At 42.6% G+C, this 13,140-nt stretch overlaps 1 protein-coding gene across 1 annotated transcript; it reads right to left on the bottom strand.

Moving 5' to 3' along the window:
• Positions 1 to 345: 345 nt before the first annotated feature.
• Positions 346 to 10,102, bottom strand: CD5L (CD5 molecule like). The gene is made up of 6 exons (XM_029227174.1): positions 9,980 to 10,102; positions 7,694 to 7,720; positions 4,537 to 4,860; positions 3,432 to 3,749; positions 2,558 to 2,878; positions 346 to 1,400 (listed from the first exon to the last, which is right to left on the bottom strand). The coding sequence occupies exons 1-6, from the start codon at positions 10,005 to 10,007 to the stop codon at positions 1,393 to 1,395; spliced, it is 1,026 nt and encodes a 341-aa protein (XP_029083007.1). The 5' UTR covers positions 10,008 to 10,102; the 3' UTR covers positions 346 to 1,392.
• Positions 10,103 to 13,140: the final 3,038 nt, after the last annotated feature.

Genomic DNA, 13,140 nt, shown 5'->3' with positions numbered 1-13,140 from the left:
GGCAGTTCAGCAGGCCTCTAGATTCTAGATATAATACTGTGTAGTTTAGGGAACATGATACTAGTCTGTAGGGAAAATCAGGAGGACCTGAGATAACTGATCAGTTAAAGGCAAAATCTCTTTGAGTAGACAGGATAGATCTCAAAATGTCTGTTAAGGCATTTTCTTCTCTTCTATGAAGCTAGGTTTCTTTACATATTTTCCCATTATAGGAAATAGACAGGGAGAAAGTTCTCCATCCAGAGGAGAAATCTATATTACACATAAGGCTGCATCTGCTGGCAGATTGCATCTTCTACCTAATCCTGCCTAAAAGGTCATCCCTGTAAAGCTGAGACACCTGCTTCCTCTTGGGTAGAAAGAGTATATCACAGAGAGAGGCAACTGTTGAGACTGTGAGAACTACTTTATTAGAAAGCATAAAGGTAGGCATATTACAGGTACTCGACTTGGCCTCAGAATCTAAAGTTGTCAGTTTTTAGAATTAAGTCATGATTCTCTCCTTAGTATCATTCTATCTTGCCTCAGACTTGCAGATCCTAAAGTCCGAGTTGACAGAATTAAAATTATATCATCTGGTTGGCATGAGGCATGACTCTGGACCTCCCTAAACTCTGTCTGCATCTCTTCCTTTCCCTTCTCCTAGTGGCAGCTCCATAGCCAATACATTTTTCCTTGGAATAGTGAATTTATGAGATTCTTCTTGTTCAATGTACACCATGTTGGCAAGATGTACATGGATGGTCAACAAAGATATTTTATTATGGGCATTCAGGGAGTGTGATATTTTTTTCCAAGTGTCGTGAAAAGGTCTAGGATTACAGGATACTGCACTGCTCTTGAAAGAATGGTCTACTCTCATCAAAGAATAGGAGAATATTCAGATGTTAATTGTTGTGATCACCTGAAGGTTATGAAAAAGCGTTCAAAAAGACTCTAAGCTTTCCCCCAACTTTCATGTAATTGTTAACCCATATTCCCCTTCAAATGTTCTTTTGTTGTCTCATTCCTTTCATGTTCTTTACAGACATAGATCTTTTCTTGAAAAGAGCCTGTAGTGGTCAAAGTAACAAGCCTGGGGATGCCAGGCTGGTTGAGAAGAAGCAGGAGAGGCCAGAACCAATGCCAAAGGGTCAGCAGTGAGGAGAGGGCGACTGGGAGCTCATCTTCCCCAGCAAGAGAGAAGTCAACAACTCATATCTCCAGGCAATGATAGGGGTGCTTGGCTCTGAGAGCAAAGTATAAGCAGAGTGTTCAGATTCCTGCTGAGGAGCTGAGGGAGTGGTAGCTAAGCCTGCAGGCTCAGTGCTCATGCCAGGCCATTCTGGCCCAGGAGAAAGCAAAAGACACTCAGGGCCTGCAGGGATCAGGTCAAGCATCAAGAAGGCCAGGCTACAGTTCTGTAAAGAGAAGAAGAATGTACAGTAAGGATGGGGACACGCCAAGAGGGGATTATTTCATTCAGACCCAAAGAGGCCAAGAAAGAAGACTGGGTTCCAGAATAAGAAACAGAGACCCTCCCAGACCTAATCACACACATATCTCACACTGATGTGGACCATGTCAGAATCTGGTACAGTGTCCCAGGCACTTAATTCAACCAGCTCCCCTATGAGTCACAAAGAGTATTCACACATATTAACACTTCTCACCTTCACACAGTCACAAAACTCTTCAAGAGGAATGGGACAAGTGTCTCCCTTTTTAACAGTGAAAATACTGAGGTCTTGAGTAGTTAAGTGACTATCTAAGATTAACTAGCCTCAGAATGGCAGCAGCAAGGCTCAAACCCTAGTCTTCTGTCACTAAAACCCTCCTTTTCTGGGCACTAGCTGCTCTTCATATCTTTGGTCCACTATCAGCTCTTACCCAGTTCCATAGCTGAGCATTTAACCAGGCAGCCCTGCATGCCAGTTTCCCACCCTGATTAAAAAGCTGGGCTTCAGAACTGTGACTCTCTTGAGTCAGTCACCCAAAGGCTATGCTTGCATTTCCGGACTCACGTCGGGACAGGATTTCTTCCTTCACTCCCCCATAGAGGTCTACAGTTCAGGAATAGTACCCTGGCTTCTCTAGAAAGACACTCATGGGAATTCCCAAAGAGCCCCCTACCCCAGCCCCATTCCCACAGCTTAACTTAATATCTGGGGAGTGACAATAGGTAGAATGAGATGGGACAATTTTCTATAGTTTAGAGTTTCATCTTAGTTCTGCCCTATCATTTGAAAACAATTTTTATGATTTTGGAAAGTTACTTATTGGCTGACTCTTACTTTCTTCATGTTTAATATAAAGGTGTTAATTCAATAATTTTCAAAATGCTTTTTGTTCTCATATTCAATAACTGTATGGTATGGGGTTTATTATTATTATTATCAGTCTATTCACTACTAGAATGTCTCAATTAAATTCCTTGAAGAACACATAAAGTAGGTGACAATTATGGGCAGCTGTATGGCACTGGTAGAATAACTCTTATCCTCAGAGTTCACCCCCACCACCCTCTTCTTCACCTCCCTCAATGTCAGTCCCCTTGGGTTCCATCTACAGGACTTACCTAAGCAGGTCACGGCCACATCTTCCTTGTGGTTGCAGTTGTGATGCCCCCAGAACCTGTGCTGACACTGCTCCAGGGACTGCTCCTTCCCTGAGCAATGAACATCATCTAGCCAGATGCGGCCAGCTCCAAGGCCAAAGTTTCTCCGGGCTTTGGCAGATAGAAAGATTGACTCCCCACAGCCCAGTTGCTTGCACACCACCTTTTCCTCCTTTTCTCCCCAGCCATCATCACAGACAGAACCCCATTCGCCCTTGTGCAGCACCTCCAGTCTCCCAGAGCAGCGGGTGTCTCCTCCTACCAGCCTCAAGTCAAAGGGATCTGCAGGGTCAGGGAATGGAGAGAGACATGGAAAGAAGAAAAAATAACATCATCTACATCCTCATTCAAATCCCATCAGCACTTTTGAAACTCTTTACCTGTGTTTCTGTGATTATATGATTAGTTTCTGTGATTATAACCCTTGCTCTAGGTTCCAATTCATGTGGCCCAGGACCGTTTCCTTAACTAAGATCTTTTCACTTTCCCATTTATTTTATAAAAGTCTAATATTTATGAATGACTTTCTAGCCGTTTTTTAAAATTGGAGACTTCAACAAGTACATGGAATGGTGTGTCCTTTCCTATTATATAGAATTCAATATAATAATAGTTCATATTAATTCATTGCTTAATATCATTTAAAGCATTTTCATATACAAAGGTAAGTATCATTATCTCCATTTTAAAAACAAGACAATTGATGAGCAGCACACTTAAATAACTTTGTCATGGTTATGTGATGCATGAGTAGTTCTCTGTAAACATTGGTTGAATAGAATTCCATTTAATCAAATTCATGAATGAACCTAGTCGCTGGACTTATAGGCATTACCTTCGCATTCGACCCATGTGTCCTCATCATGGGTGCAGTTATTCTTCCCCCAGAGCCCAGAAGGGCAATCTTGAAGGCTTCCTTCTTGTCCTGAGCATGACACCTTACTCAGCCAGATGGGCCCTTGGCCCTGTGTATCCTTGTTGCAGCATCTTTGGGTCAGTGTGGCCCTCCCACACCCCAGCTGCCGGCACACCACCTTCGCGGCTGAGAGATTCCAGCCTGCTTTGCACACGGTGCCCCATTGCTCTCGGTGCTTCACCTCCACTCGCCCTTTGCAGCGACCAGGGCCACCAACCAGCCGCACAGTCTCTGGAACTATGGGAAAAGAAACATGAAGCGTCTGCTCTTTGTAAGAACACATCCTTCCCAGAAAAGGGGGCTCCTAACACTGAATTTTTCTAAGAAATAAGAATGAGACCTCAGCATCAGGGCGCAAGCATTTAGTGATTGTTTCTCTGATAACAAACTGTGGGGTAACAAAGAGAAGACATGAACTAGTCCCTTAGCCAAATCACAGTCTAATGGAGGAGGAGATAGACACAGAGAGAGAAATTATTAATACATAGAAAGCAAATATATGAATGGAGCAAAGGAATACAACAACAACAACAATTATATATATATATATTCACATATATATGTATGTATGTGTATATATAGATAGATAGATAGATATACACACAGTTGTTGTGTGTTGGTTTCCCATGAGTGTCTCCTGTCTACCTAGCTAGATGGTGGACTCCTTGAGAACTGAAAAAGCATGCATTATACTTTGGGAGCTCATTTCTTCCCCATAACTCCACCTGAGCTCTAGATGCAAATGTTTAGTGGTTGTTGGATTTGTGCATGTTTGTGTGTGTGAAGAAGAGAAACAGGTTCTCATATAGATTGAAACTAAGAGAAAATCATTAGCTCAACCAAGGATGAGTAGCAATTCTACCTGAGGATAATGTTTGTCTCCAGTGTCCACAATTGAGGAAGTGTAAGATGTGAAGGACAAGGAGCCAATTAGCCATTAGTTCATGGTGGAGAATAAGGACAAAGAGTGGTCATGTGGGGTGTGGGCAGCTGGCAGATAGTCCTTGAGCCCTGCCATACTCACTTTCACACATAGCCCCTGCATCCTCATTGTGGGAGCAATCAAAAACATCTTCCTCTTGCTCACAATGAATCAGTTTACTTTCCATCCCACTGCAGTTGACCGCTTGGATGAGGACTTTTTGGTCTTTTTCTGCCAATGGCTTATATAAAGTACCACTGGGTGTCCCTGTGGCTGCTCCACAGCCCAGCTCCCGGCACACCACTTCCACATCTTTCATGCCCCAGCCGTCATCACACACGGTGCCCCACTGGCCGTCCCGTTCCACTTCCACCCGCCCTTCACAGCGATGGCGACCTCCCACCAGTCGCGTTCTGGATGAAGACTCTGCAAAGAAATGAGATATTGGCTGGAGATCTGGGAGGAGCTCAGAGAGTAGTCAGGCATGTACGCAGTCTTCTTAGAACTCTTCCACCACTTCCAGTGCATGGAAAATTGAGGGATGAGAAAGGAGGGGCCAAAAGGGAAGAGGAGGAAGAGGAGCTTCAGGACTCCATCTCTGAGTTCTAGCCTTGCTACACTCTTAATTGTACCCTACCAAGAAACTCCACTTCAAGACACCCGGATATGACTGCTAGTTTTTGAAAACCAGCAGTCATATCTAGGTGTTTGAAGATTAAGAGAAAGAGGTTGGTTGAACATCCAGCAGAGTTTTTAGAATCTTTGGTGGTCAGGATAAGAAGGACCTATAGAGGTCATCAAGTCTACCCCACCATTTCACTGATGAAGAAAATGATCCTCATGAAATTCAAGGTCATATGGTCACACTGTCAAATAGTGGAAAACCCAGGTCAGAACAGGAGTGTAGAGATGATATCTGTTTTTGTCCTTTCTTCCTCATGACTCTGTCTCCCCCCATGGCAGCTAGATTGAGGCAAGGTGTCTGGATATAATTTGGGCTGAACAACCTAACTCTCTCTCCCAGTATCAATGATCCACTACCACTCATCCTTGCTACTTCTATGACATTTTCCCATGTCCAAGAACCCAGCTCAGAAGAAATACAGAGAATACTGGGCAAAGGAAGAATCAGAGCCTCAGAGCCCCAAAACTGAGTCTAGAGGATTCTACGGGTTGGGAGTAGGAGATATGCTTCACAGAGCTTCCAGATAATTTCTGAGGAATCCAGGATGTGTTTCTGCTTCTTGACTACAACTGTGAGGTAGAAAAGACTAATAGAAATTCTTTCCCTTCTACTAAGACTTAGACATGGAGTAGAGATGGTTGTGTAGGGAGCCCAGGGAAGAGCCCATCAGAAAATAAACTTCTGGATACTACATTCCAGGTATTGTTTTATGAACTCAGAGAATAGTGATGACAAGACAGTTAGCATTGTTGCCCTCAAAGAGATTATATTTAATAGGCTTGAGGCAATCCCGCCAAGTCCTCTCAGCCCCAGAGTGACAGAGTGAGAAAGAAAACCTAAATTTGCCATGCATCCATGGAGAGGTCTGTTGAACCTGGAGGGGCCACATTCAGACTGGTGGTCTGTGATCTATTAGAATATGAACAGTATAACATGTGACAACATGGGTCACATGGAATGACCCATATCCCTGCAAAAATGGAATACAATTTCTCAGGACAAGATTTTCCACTGCCTACCTTGTCTCAACTCTGCATAAACTCCCTAGAACTTGGCATCAACCCCAGAAGAAGCTGTTGGGTGAAAAAAGTCTGACCTGATTTTAAATCACACTGGGAAGTTTATGTTTGGTTTGTTCATTTGTTTTTGTTCTTCTCCTTTTCTTCCATAATTTCTTGAGGGAAGCAATATGAAGAATGGAGGTTAGAGATAGAAATTAAAATAAAACTATAAAAAATAAGAAAAGTCTCCATTTTTGCACACCAAAGTTTAAGGCATGTATATCTGAGTACAAATATAATTCAAGAAGAGTCATCTAGAAATAACTTTTGGGTCATTGTAACTAAGATTAGAGCTTGGATAGGCATTATTGTGTACTCCAGCAAATATTAGTTATCAGAATCATGCATATGTTATTTCATTTTATTTTGAATGATAAAACTCTGGTTTTAAATAAATGTTCATTTTCATGAAGTGGAGGACTAGAACACCTCCTAAGAAAGAAGAAATATGTTTTAAAAAAGAGACAGAGAGACAGTGAGAGAGAGAGAGGAACACAGAATAAGTATAAAAGAAATCCAGCTTGAGGGGAGAGAAGGTCTGAGAAAAGATTTGAAAGCTAGAAAGAAGAACAGAGGGGCTCGTCAGGGCAGTGTGTCCTAGGCAGTGTGTTAGCTTACTTTATTAGCTGAGGTCTTGAAAGAGGGACCCAGGGGTGGAGGAGAAACATCTTAGGATGTGAGAAGGCTATAAAGAGAGCAGGTGTCTCCCGGCACTTGCAGTAAGGGATAGCCCTGGAGGTCAGAGAAGAAAGACCAAGTAATCTGAGTATTGGACTGAGACTCAGAAGCAGCACTCCTTTAAGGAATCAACCTGCATCTATCAGGGTGTAAAATCCTCTACATTCATAGAGGAGTTTGTAGCTGCGCCTCTCTGGTAAAGCCTCTACTATCAAGAGAAAGACTAGGCTGAAGGGATAATGTCAAAGAAACTCATAATCCACAGCCAATCCCCTTGATTTTGGGCCATCAGAGCCTTCCTCTCCCACAGACTAATTCTCTCTTTGCAGCCCCTTTCTCTCCTCAGTTGAGCTGTTTGTGCTCCGCCCAAAGACTCCTCACAGAAATGGCCAGTGGTGGCTGAAATCCAACCTGCACTCTGCTGGTGAAGCCATATGCTGCACAGAAGCTGATGCATTTCTAGTTCAATGGTACCATTAAAGCTAGCAGAGAGAACTGGAAATGGTAGAATTCAGCAGGGCAAAAGGAAATTTGTTTCCCAGGGGGTGAGGTGTCTTCCGAGCCTGAAACAAAGCCCTCTGCTACTTAGATGTGGCCGAGAGCCTTGGGTCACAGAAGCCAAGTGGAGAGGAATCCCCTTGCAAGATAAACCACCCAACGTTTTTCTTATGTGGAAATCTACCCACATAAGATTGAGTGGGTGGGTTGGGAAACCAGAAAGGAAATCTACTTGGGCTGTTTTGAACCAGAGGCTCTCTCCATGGCCCAGAGAAGTTTCAGAATTTCCACTCTCCAGAGCTTAAAGTCCTCCCTCTTAGGAACCCAAAAATCTTACCTGAGAGGCCAAGTCCAGTACAAAAGGCTGAGGAAAAAAGAGAGAAGTGAATGAGATCATGTAGTCAATTTCCAAGGCTTTGTTCAAAAATGCAACTCTCTAGAAAGCCTTTGCCAAACTTTGTGGGACAGTTAGAGTGGTAAATACACAGCCTCCAAAGTTAGTCCTTCTTGGGACCTTTTCTTCCTGGAATGACCAGTCTCAAAGGACACATGGGCACTGACTAGGAACCACAAAACCAGTTCTACCATAGCTAACTGACCCATCATGTTCCCTTTACATCTGATGTTGGCTTTACCCCAGGCATGGATGGATTTGGTTTTCTATTCTAGTCAATTAGACTGATTGGTGATTACCACCTAAAGTAAAAGTGTGGTGATGCAGCATCTGGGCTCAAAAGGAAAGCATGCTAGAGGCCTCTGGGCAGACACACTGGTTGGGGAAGATAAAAATGTCATAGGAAGTAGCACAGAGCATAGGGAAAAATGGCAGGGTATGTCTGTGTTCACTGACACTGCATTTAGACCAGGGTCAGCAAACTTCTTCTGTAAAGGGACAGATTGTAAATATTTTAGGCTTTGTGGGCCATATAGTCTGTTTTAACTACTCTACTCTGTCATTGTAGCATTAGTGCAGCCATATATATATATAAATGAATGAGCATGGCCGTGTTCCAATAAACCTTTATTTATGGACAACGAAATTGACATATTTTCATGTGTCACAAAATATTATTCTTCTTTTGATTTTTTTCCACCATTTAAAAATGTAAAATCCATTCTTAGTTTGCAGGCTGTAGTTTGCTGAACCCTGATTGATAGGTCAGAAAGCAGTTCTACATTGAGTTCCAAACTTCCAGGTTTAAGCACCAACACATCTTTGAACCACCAGAGTTTCTTCCTACAGTATATCTACATGATCAGACTCTTCTATTCATTAGGCTCCCTCCTAATGCTGTAGAGAGAGTCCTGAAACCTGTTGAGCGTCAGTGGCCTTTGAACTGCAGAACTCATCATTCCCAACCCCTGCCTGCCATCCCATCTTATAAGATCTTTCTGAAGGAGTTAATATCTTTGGACTTCCAGCCTAGAGCTTTTTAGGTAAATCTGTGTATTTCATTGGCTTGTCCTGGAACATTTTCTTCCAAATACTTGCTTTCCAAATAATTTCTTAATAACCCCATGTCCTTAGTTTTCAGGATATGGCCACTCCCAGACTCAACGAGACCTTGTGTGCAATTGTCTAAAACTCAAATTATATTATACATAACACCCTACATGTCTAATAAAGAACACAAAACATGTGTACATGCAAAGGAAACTGAATGTGATGAACCTGATATGTAGGTGTGAAAGTGACATAGCCCAAAAGTGACTTGAATACTCTGTAGCAGGGTGGATGACTATGGGTGTCACAGATAAGGAAAGCTTCATGAAGGAGGTGTGATGAAGGTAAGTCTGAGAAATTCAACAGCACCTTCATAATGGGTGGGACTATCTGTTAGGTGATATAAAGGGTATATAGATGTTTAAGCATGTGGCCAGCACCCTGCATAGAGCACACAAGTGTCCAACTGAGAAACCAGTGTGGGCTTCAGTGATGTACTGGATCAACAAGATAATTAAAATGGATGTGATTGATTAGGGAAGGGACCTAGCAGGCACTGTTATCTTGTGAAAACGTGCCTAACAAACGTCTGAGGAACATACCATTATCTTTATTTCATAGATGAGAATGAGATTTCAGAGAGATACAGTAACTTTAAAATTCAGACAGCTAAGAAATCAAAGAGCAAGGATTGAAACTCAGATCTCTTTGATTCCAAAATCCCCATTTACTCTAAATTAATCTAAGCAATAAGAAACTGGGAAAAACTAGGGAAACATTATATGAAACACATTTGATAAATGAAACACAATATGATAAATGAAAGTTGTTTGTCCTGCAGTTCTACTTCCTTTTCTTGCTTTATCTGCTGCTAACCTTGGTCCATTTATTTGTCTTTTTATAAATAGTGCATTTAGGAAAATTTATGTACAAATTTGTTAGTGCAAATATAGGGAAATAGGAAATTTTCTGGTAATCAAGGTGGATTATAAATTGGGTATAAATTAAGTGGCTTTGGGGATTTAGAATAATTGCCAGGTATAGAGAAAGGAGGAGAGCAAGGAAGAGCCTTTCCTTGAATGATACCTAGATCTGCACCAGATGGGCAAGGAGAGGATTCCCCCAATCAAAGTTCCAGAGTATTCTGAAGCCTAGACCAAAAGGAGCAGAAATACTCACCAAGGATCAAGAAGAATAGCAAAGCCATGACCCAGGTAGCTGGAGATGGTGAGCTGAATTGTAAGGCTGGCAGGAAGCCCCAGAACAGCAATATTCAGCTTTGGTTGCAAGTGTGCTGGGAGGAGGGAAGGAGGAAGGTCCTGCCTGCAGCAGAGGCTTTATCAGATGACCAGAAACCAATGGGCTCAGGGGGCAGAACTGATAGAACTAGACTTGCTGAATTCAGCATGTCCCCAGAGGAAGGGAGGTGGCCAGAACTGGCAGAAAGATGCTGAAAACCAAAGAAAACAAACAAAATATTCCCAAGCTGTTATGATTTGGTTCAGCTGTAATCCCAGCTCCATCAGTCTCTGCTTCAGTCCCTTCACTATGTAAACAGGGGAAACAACTCCCACAAGGAAAGGCAAGTACCAAGAATGGGGTCACTTCACATTAGAATATCAAGCAATGCTTGTCCCCCATGTATGGTGTGTGGGGGGCAATAGGCCAATTTCAATTCTCTCCTTCCAGGTGGAAGTGACTAGAAAATATAGAAGCCAGATATCACAGAACAACTCCAGAGTTGCCCTTCTGGGCACCATGATCCAGAGTCAAGATGGTAATCCAGAGTCAAGGTGTCAGTCTCTGCAAATAGGGCTGGATTTATTTCCTTCAAACCAGCTTTTCCAGTGCTAAGCAGGGGGCCTAGGACTTGGATCTGCTTTTCTTCTATGCTTGTCCTCATTTATGCCCATCTTTGGAAGTTGAAGGGAAACAGGTCCTTATGGTAATGAAATCAAGTCGTTCTTAAGTCTAAGATATGGTGGGCAGGGATTGAGTAGAAAGACCCTCAGTATTCCCAGGTCCCCCTGCCTTGCTATTAAGTATAGCTTTTTTGTTTTTGTTTTTGTTTTTGTTTTTGCGGTATGCGGGCCTCTCACTGTTGTGGCCTCTCCCGTTGCGGAGCACAGGCTCCGGACGCGCAGGCTCAGCGGCCGTGGCTCACGGGCCTAGCCGCTCCACAGCATGTGGGATCTTCCCGGACCGGGGCACGAACCCGTGTCCCCCGCATCAGCAGGCGGACTCTCAGCCACTGCCTCTCAGCCACTGCGTCCCCAGGGAAGCCCTTAAGTATAGCTTTGCTTCAAGAGCTACTCAACTCTAGACTATTCAAGAACTCAACTACATATGCTAACATCACTCCCTACTATTTCAAACAGGGTAATTTTGTCTCTCTAATGAAACATCTTAGCTTCTTTGTAATATTCGGATCACTCTATACAAAGATTAGTTCATTATAGGTATTTATTTTTAATCCTGTTTTTCTTCCTATAATTTCCATATTATTATATTCAGTAGAAAGTTTTTAGCTGCCATGTGTGTTAGGTGAATGCGATGGGTCAAGGGAGTACACTGATGAATAAGGGAGAGTTTGGTGCTGCAAAATGATATGGTCTAGTAATTGTAATAGCACGTAAAAACAGCTGTAAGAGAGGAAAGTATAAGAAACTTTGGGAACACAGTGGAGGAAATGGTCACCTTTACTTGGTGCAAATAATAGACTTTAGAGAGATGATGACACTTGAACAGGAATTAAAGGATGAGTAGCGTGGAGAATCAGAATGGGAAAAGACTTTGCTGTGCATAAGCAGACAAATGAAACAGTATTACCTATTTAAGCAATGACAGGTAGTTTGAAATGGCTGGTCACAGCCTGCTTGGTGGTCAGGTGTCAGGAGATATTGGTGTTGAAATGTGAAGACTATGTAATATGAAGGTATCAATAGGATCCAGATGATGGAGAGTCCATTATAAATGTCTTGTAAATGCTAATTACTCACATTCCACCCTCTGCAGATTCTGAAATGTTGCAGTAAGAGACACAGAATTCAGAAAAGGCTCAAAACATCAGCTTTACTTTGAGGAATCTAGATTAGTTTGCAACTGGGATCCAAGATCCTATGTTTTTACCTTCCGCCTTCAGAAGTCATACCTGCCCTACTGAGTTTACCCGTGGAGGAGAAAAGACTTCATGTGGCCTGTGGGCAGACAAATCCACCGGAGAGCTCAGGGTTCAAGATTGAGATATATTTCTCCACATATAATGTAGAAGATTAAGTGAAAGAAAAGGAGAGAAAAAAATAAAGACAAAAGCTTTCTCCCAACTATAGTATTTTATTAACAGAGTCAAGAACATGAAGAAAGGAAAAGGAAGCTTTTTCAATCAGAAAGAGCATTATGCTAAGGGAACAAAAAACTATTGAAGGATGGTATGCATTTTAGAGCATGCATTCTGACTGCAGCTTGAAGGAGGAATTGGAATGGGGGAAGTCTGGAGTCAGGGAGATTCATGAAGAGACCACTGCACCAGTCCAGAGAGCAAAAGAGAGTCTAAACTGCCAGGGTGCCAAAGGGTGTCCAGGGGAGGGGATGGATATGAGAGAGAGTTAATTGTAGAACCTGTAAGAAGACTTTGCTCTTTGGATGTGACCATAAGGAGTAAGTAGTCATTTAAGATGATTCCCAGATTTCTGGAAGGAAAAAATGTGACAGAAGGAGGAAATAAAAATAAATGTCAGCTACGGTAGGTAGAAAGTAGGGCACTACACCTCATAGTGTTTTGGGGGTGAAATGGAAGATAAGTTGCTTAATAGGAGCCAGGGAGTCTGGATTGGAGAGGAAGCTTCTGAAAAATGGTAAGGGTCTGAAATAATCACTGAGGGGGAAGGATACCCTGGATAAAGACAAGCACTGGATTGAAAACCTGCATTTGCTAAGCAGCACCAATGTGCCCTGTCAAGCTACAATCAAGAGGTCAGTGTGAGATTATCAGCCTGACCAATTCAAAGTTGGAGCCTTGTAAGAAAAGTATGTTGGGAGCCTGACAGAGTCAGGGAGTTTGAGATGAGAAAGCAACTCAAGTGGCTGGCAAGACTTAGAGATCAGGAAATGGGTTGATAAAAAGTGAAAACAGAAATAAGTGGTAGGAAAGAGGATCTTACTGAGGAAGGGCTGGGGAAAAGGAAAGTGCTAGAAAGTTCAAGTGATGGAAAGTTGTTCAGAGATTTCGAGAGGAGTGGTTAGGGTTTTAGAGGAGAAGCAGTTCTGGGCAATGACAAGTCCCAAGTCAGGGAACTGAAAGAGAATGAAGGTAGAAGTTTCAGAAGCTGAGAAGTTTAGGG

The sequence above is a fragment of the Monodon monoceros genome, unplaced genomic scaffold (genome assembly GCF_005190385.1).
Source record: "Monodon monoceros isolate NGI ecotype Baffin Bay Population unplaced genomic scaffold, NGI_Narwhal_1 Super_Scaffold_18, whole genome shotgun sequence".
Classification (NCBI taxonomy): Eukaryota; Metazoa; Chordata; class Mammalia; order Artiodactyla; family Monodontidae; genus Monodon; species Monodon monoceros.
The sequence above is the reverse complement of the archived record's forward strand: the minus strand, read 5'-3'. Positions and strand labels throughout refer to the sequence as shown.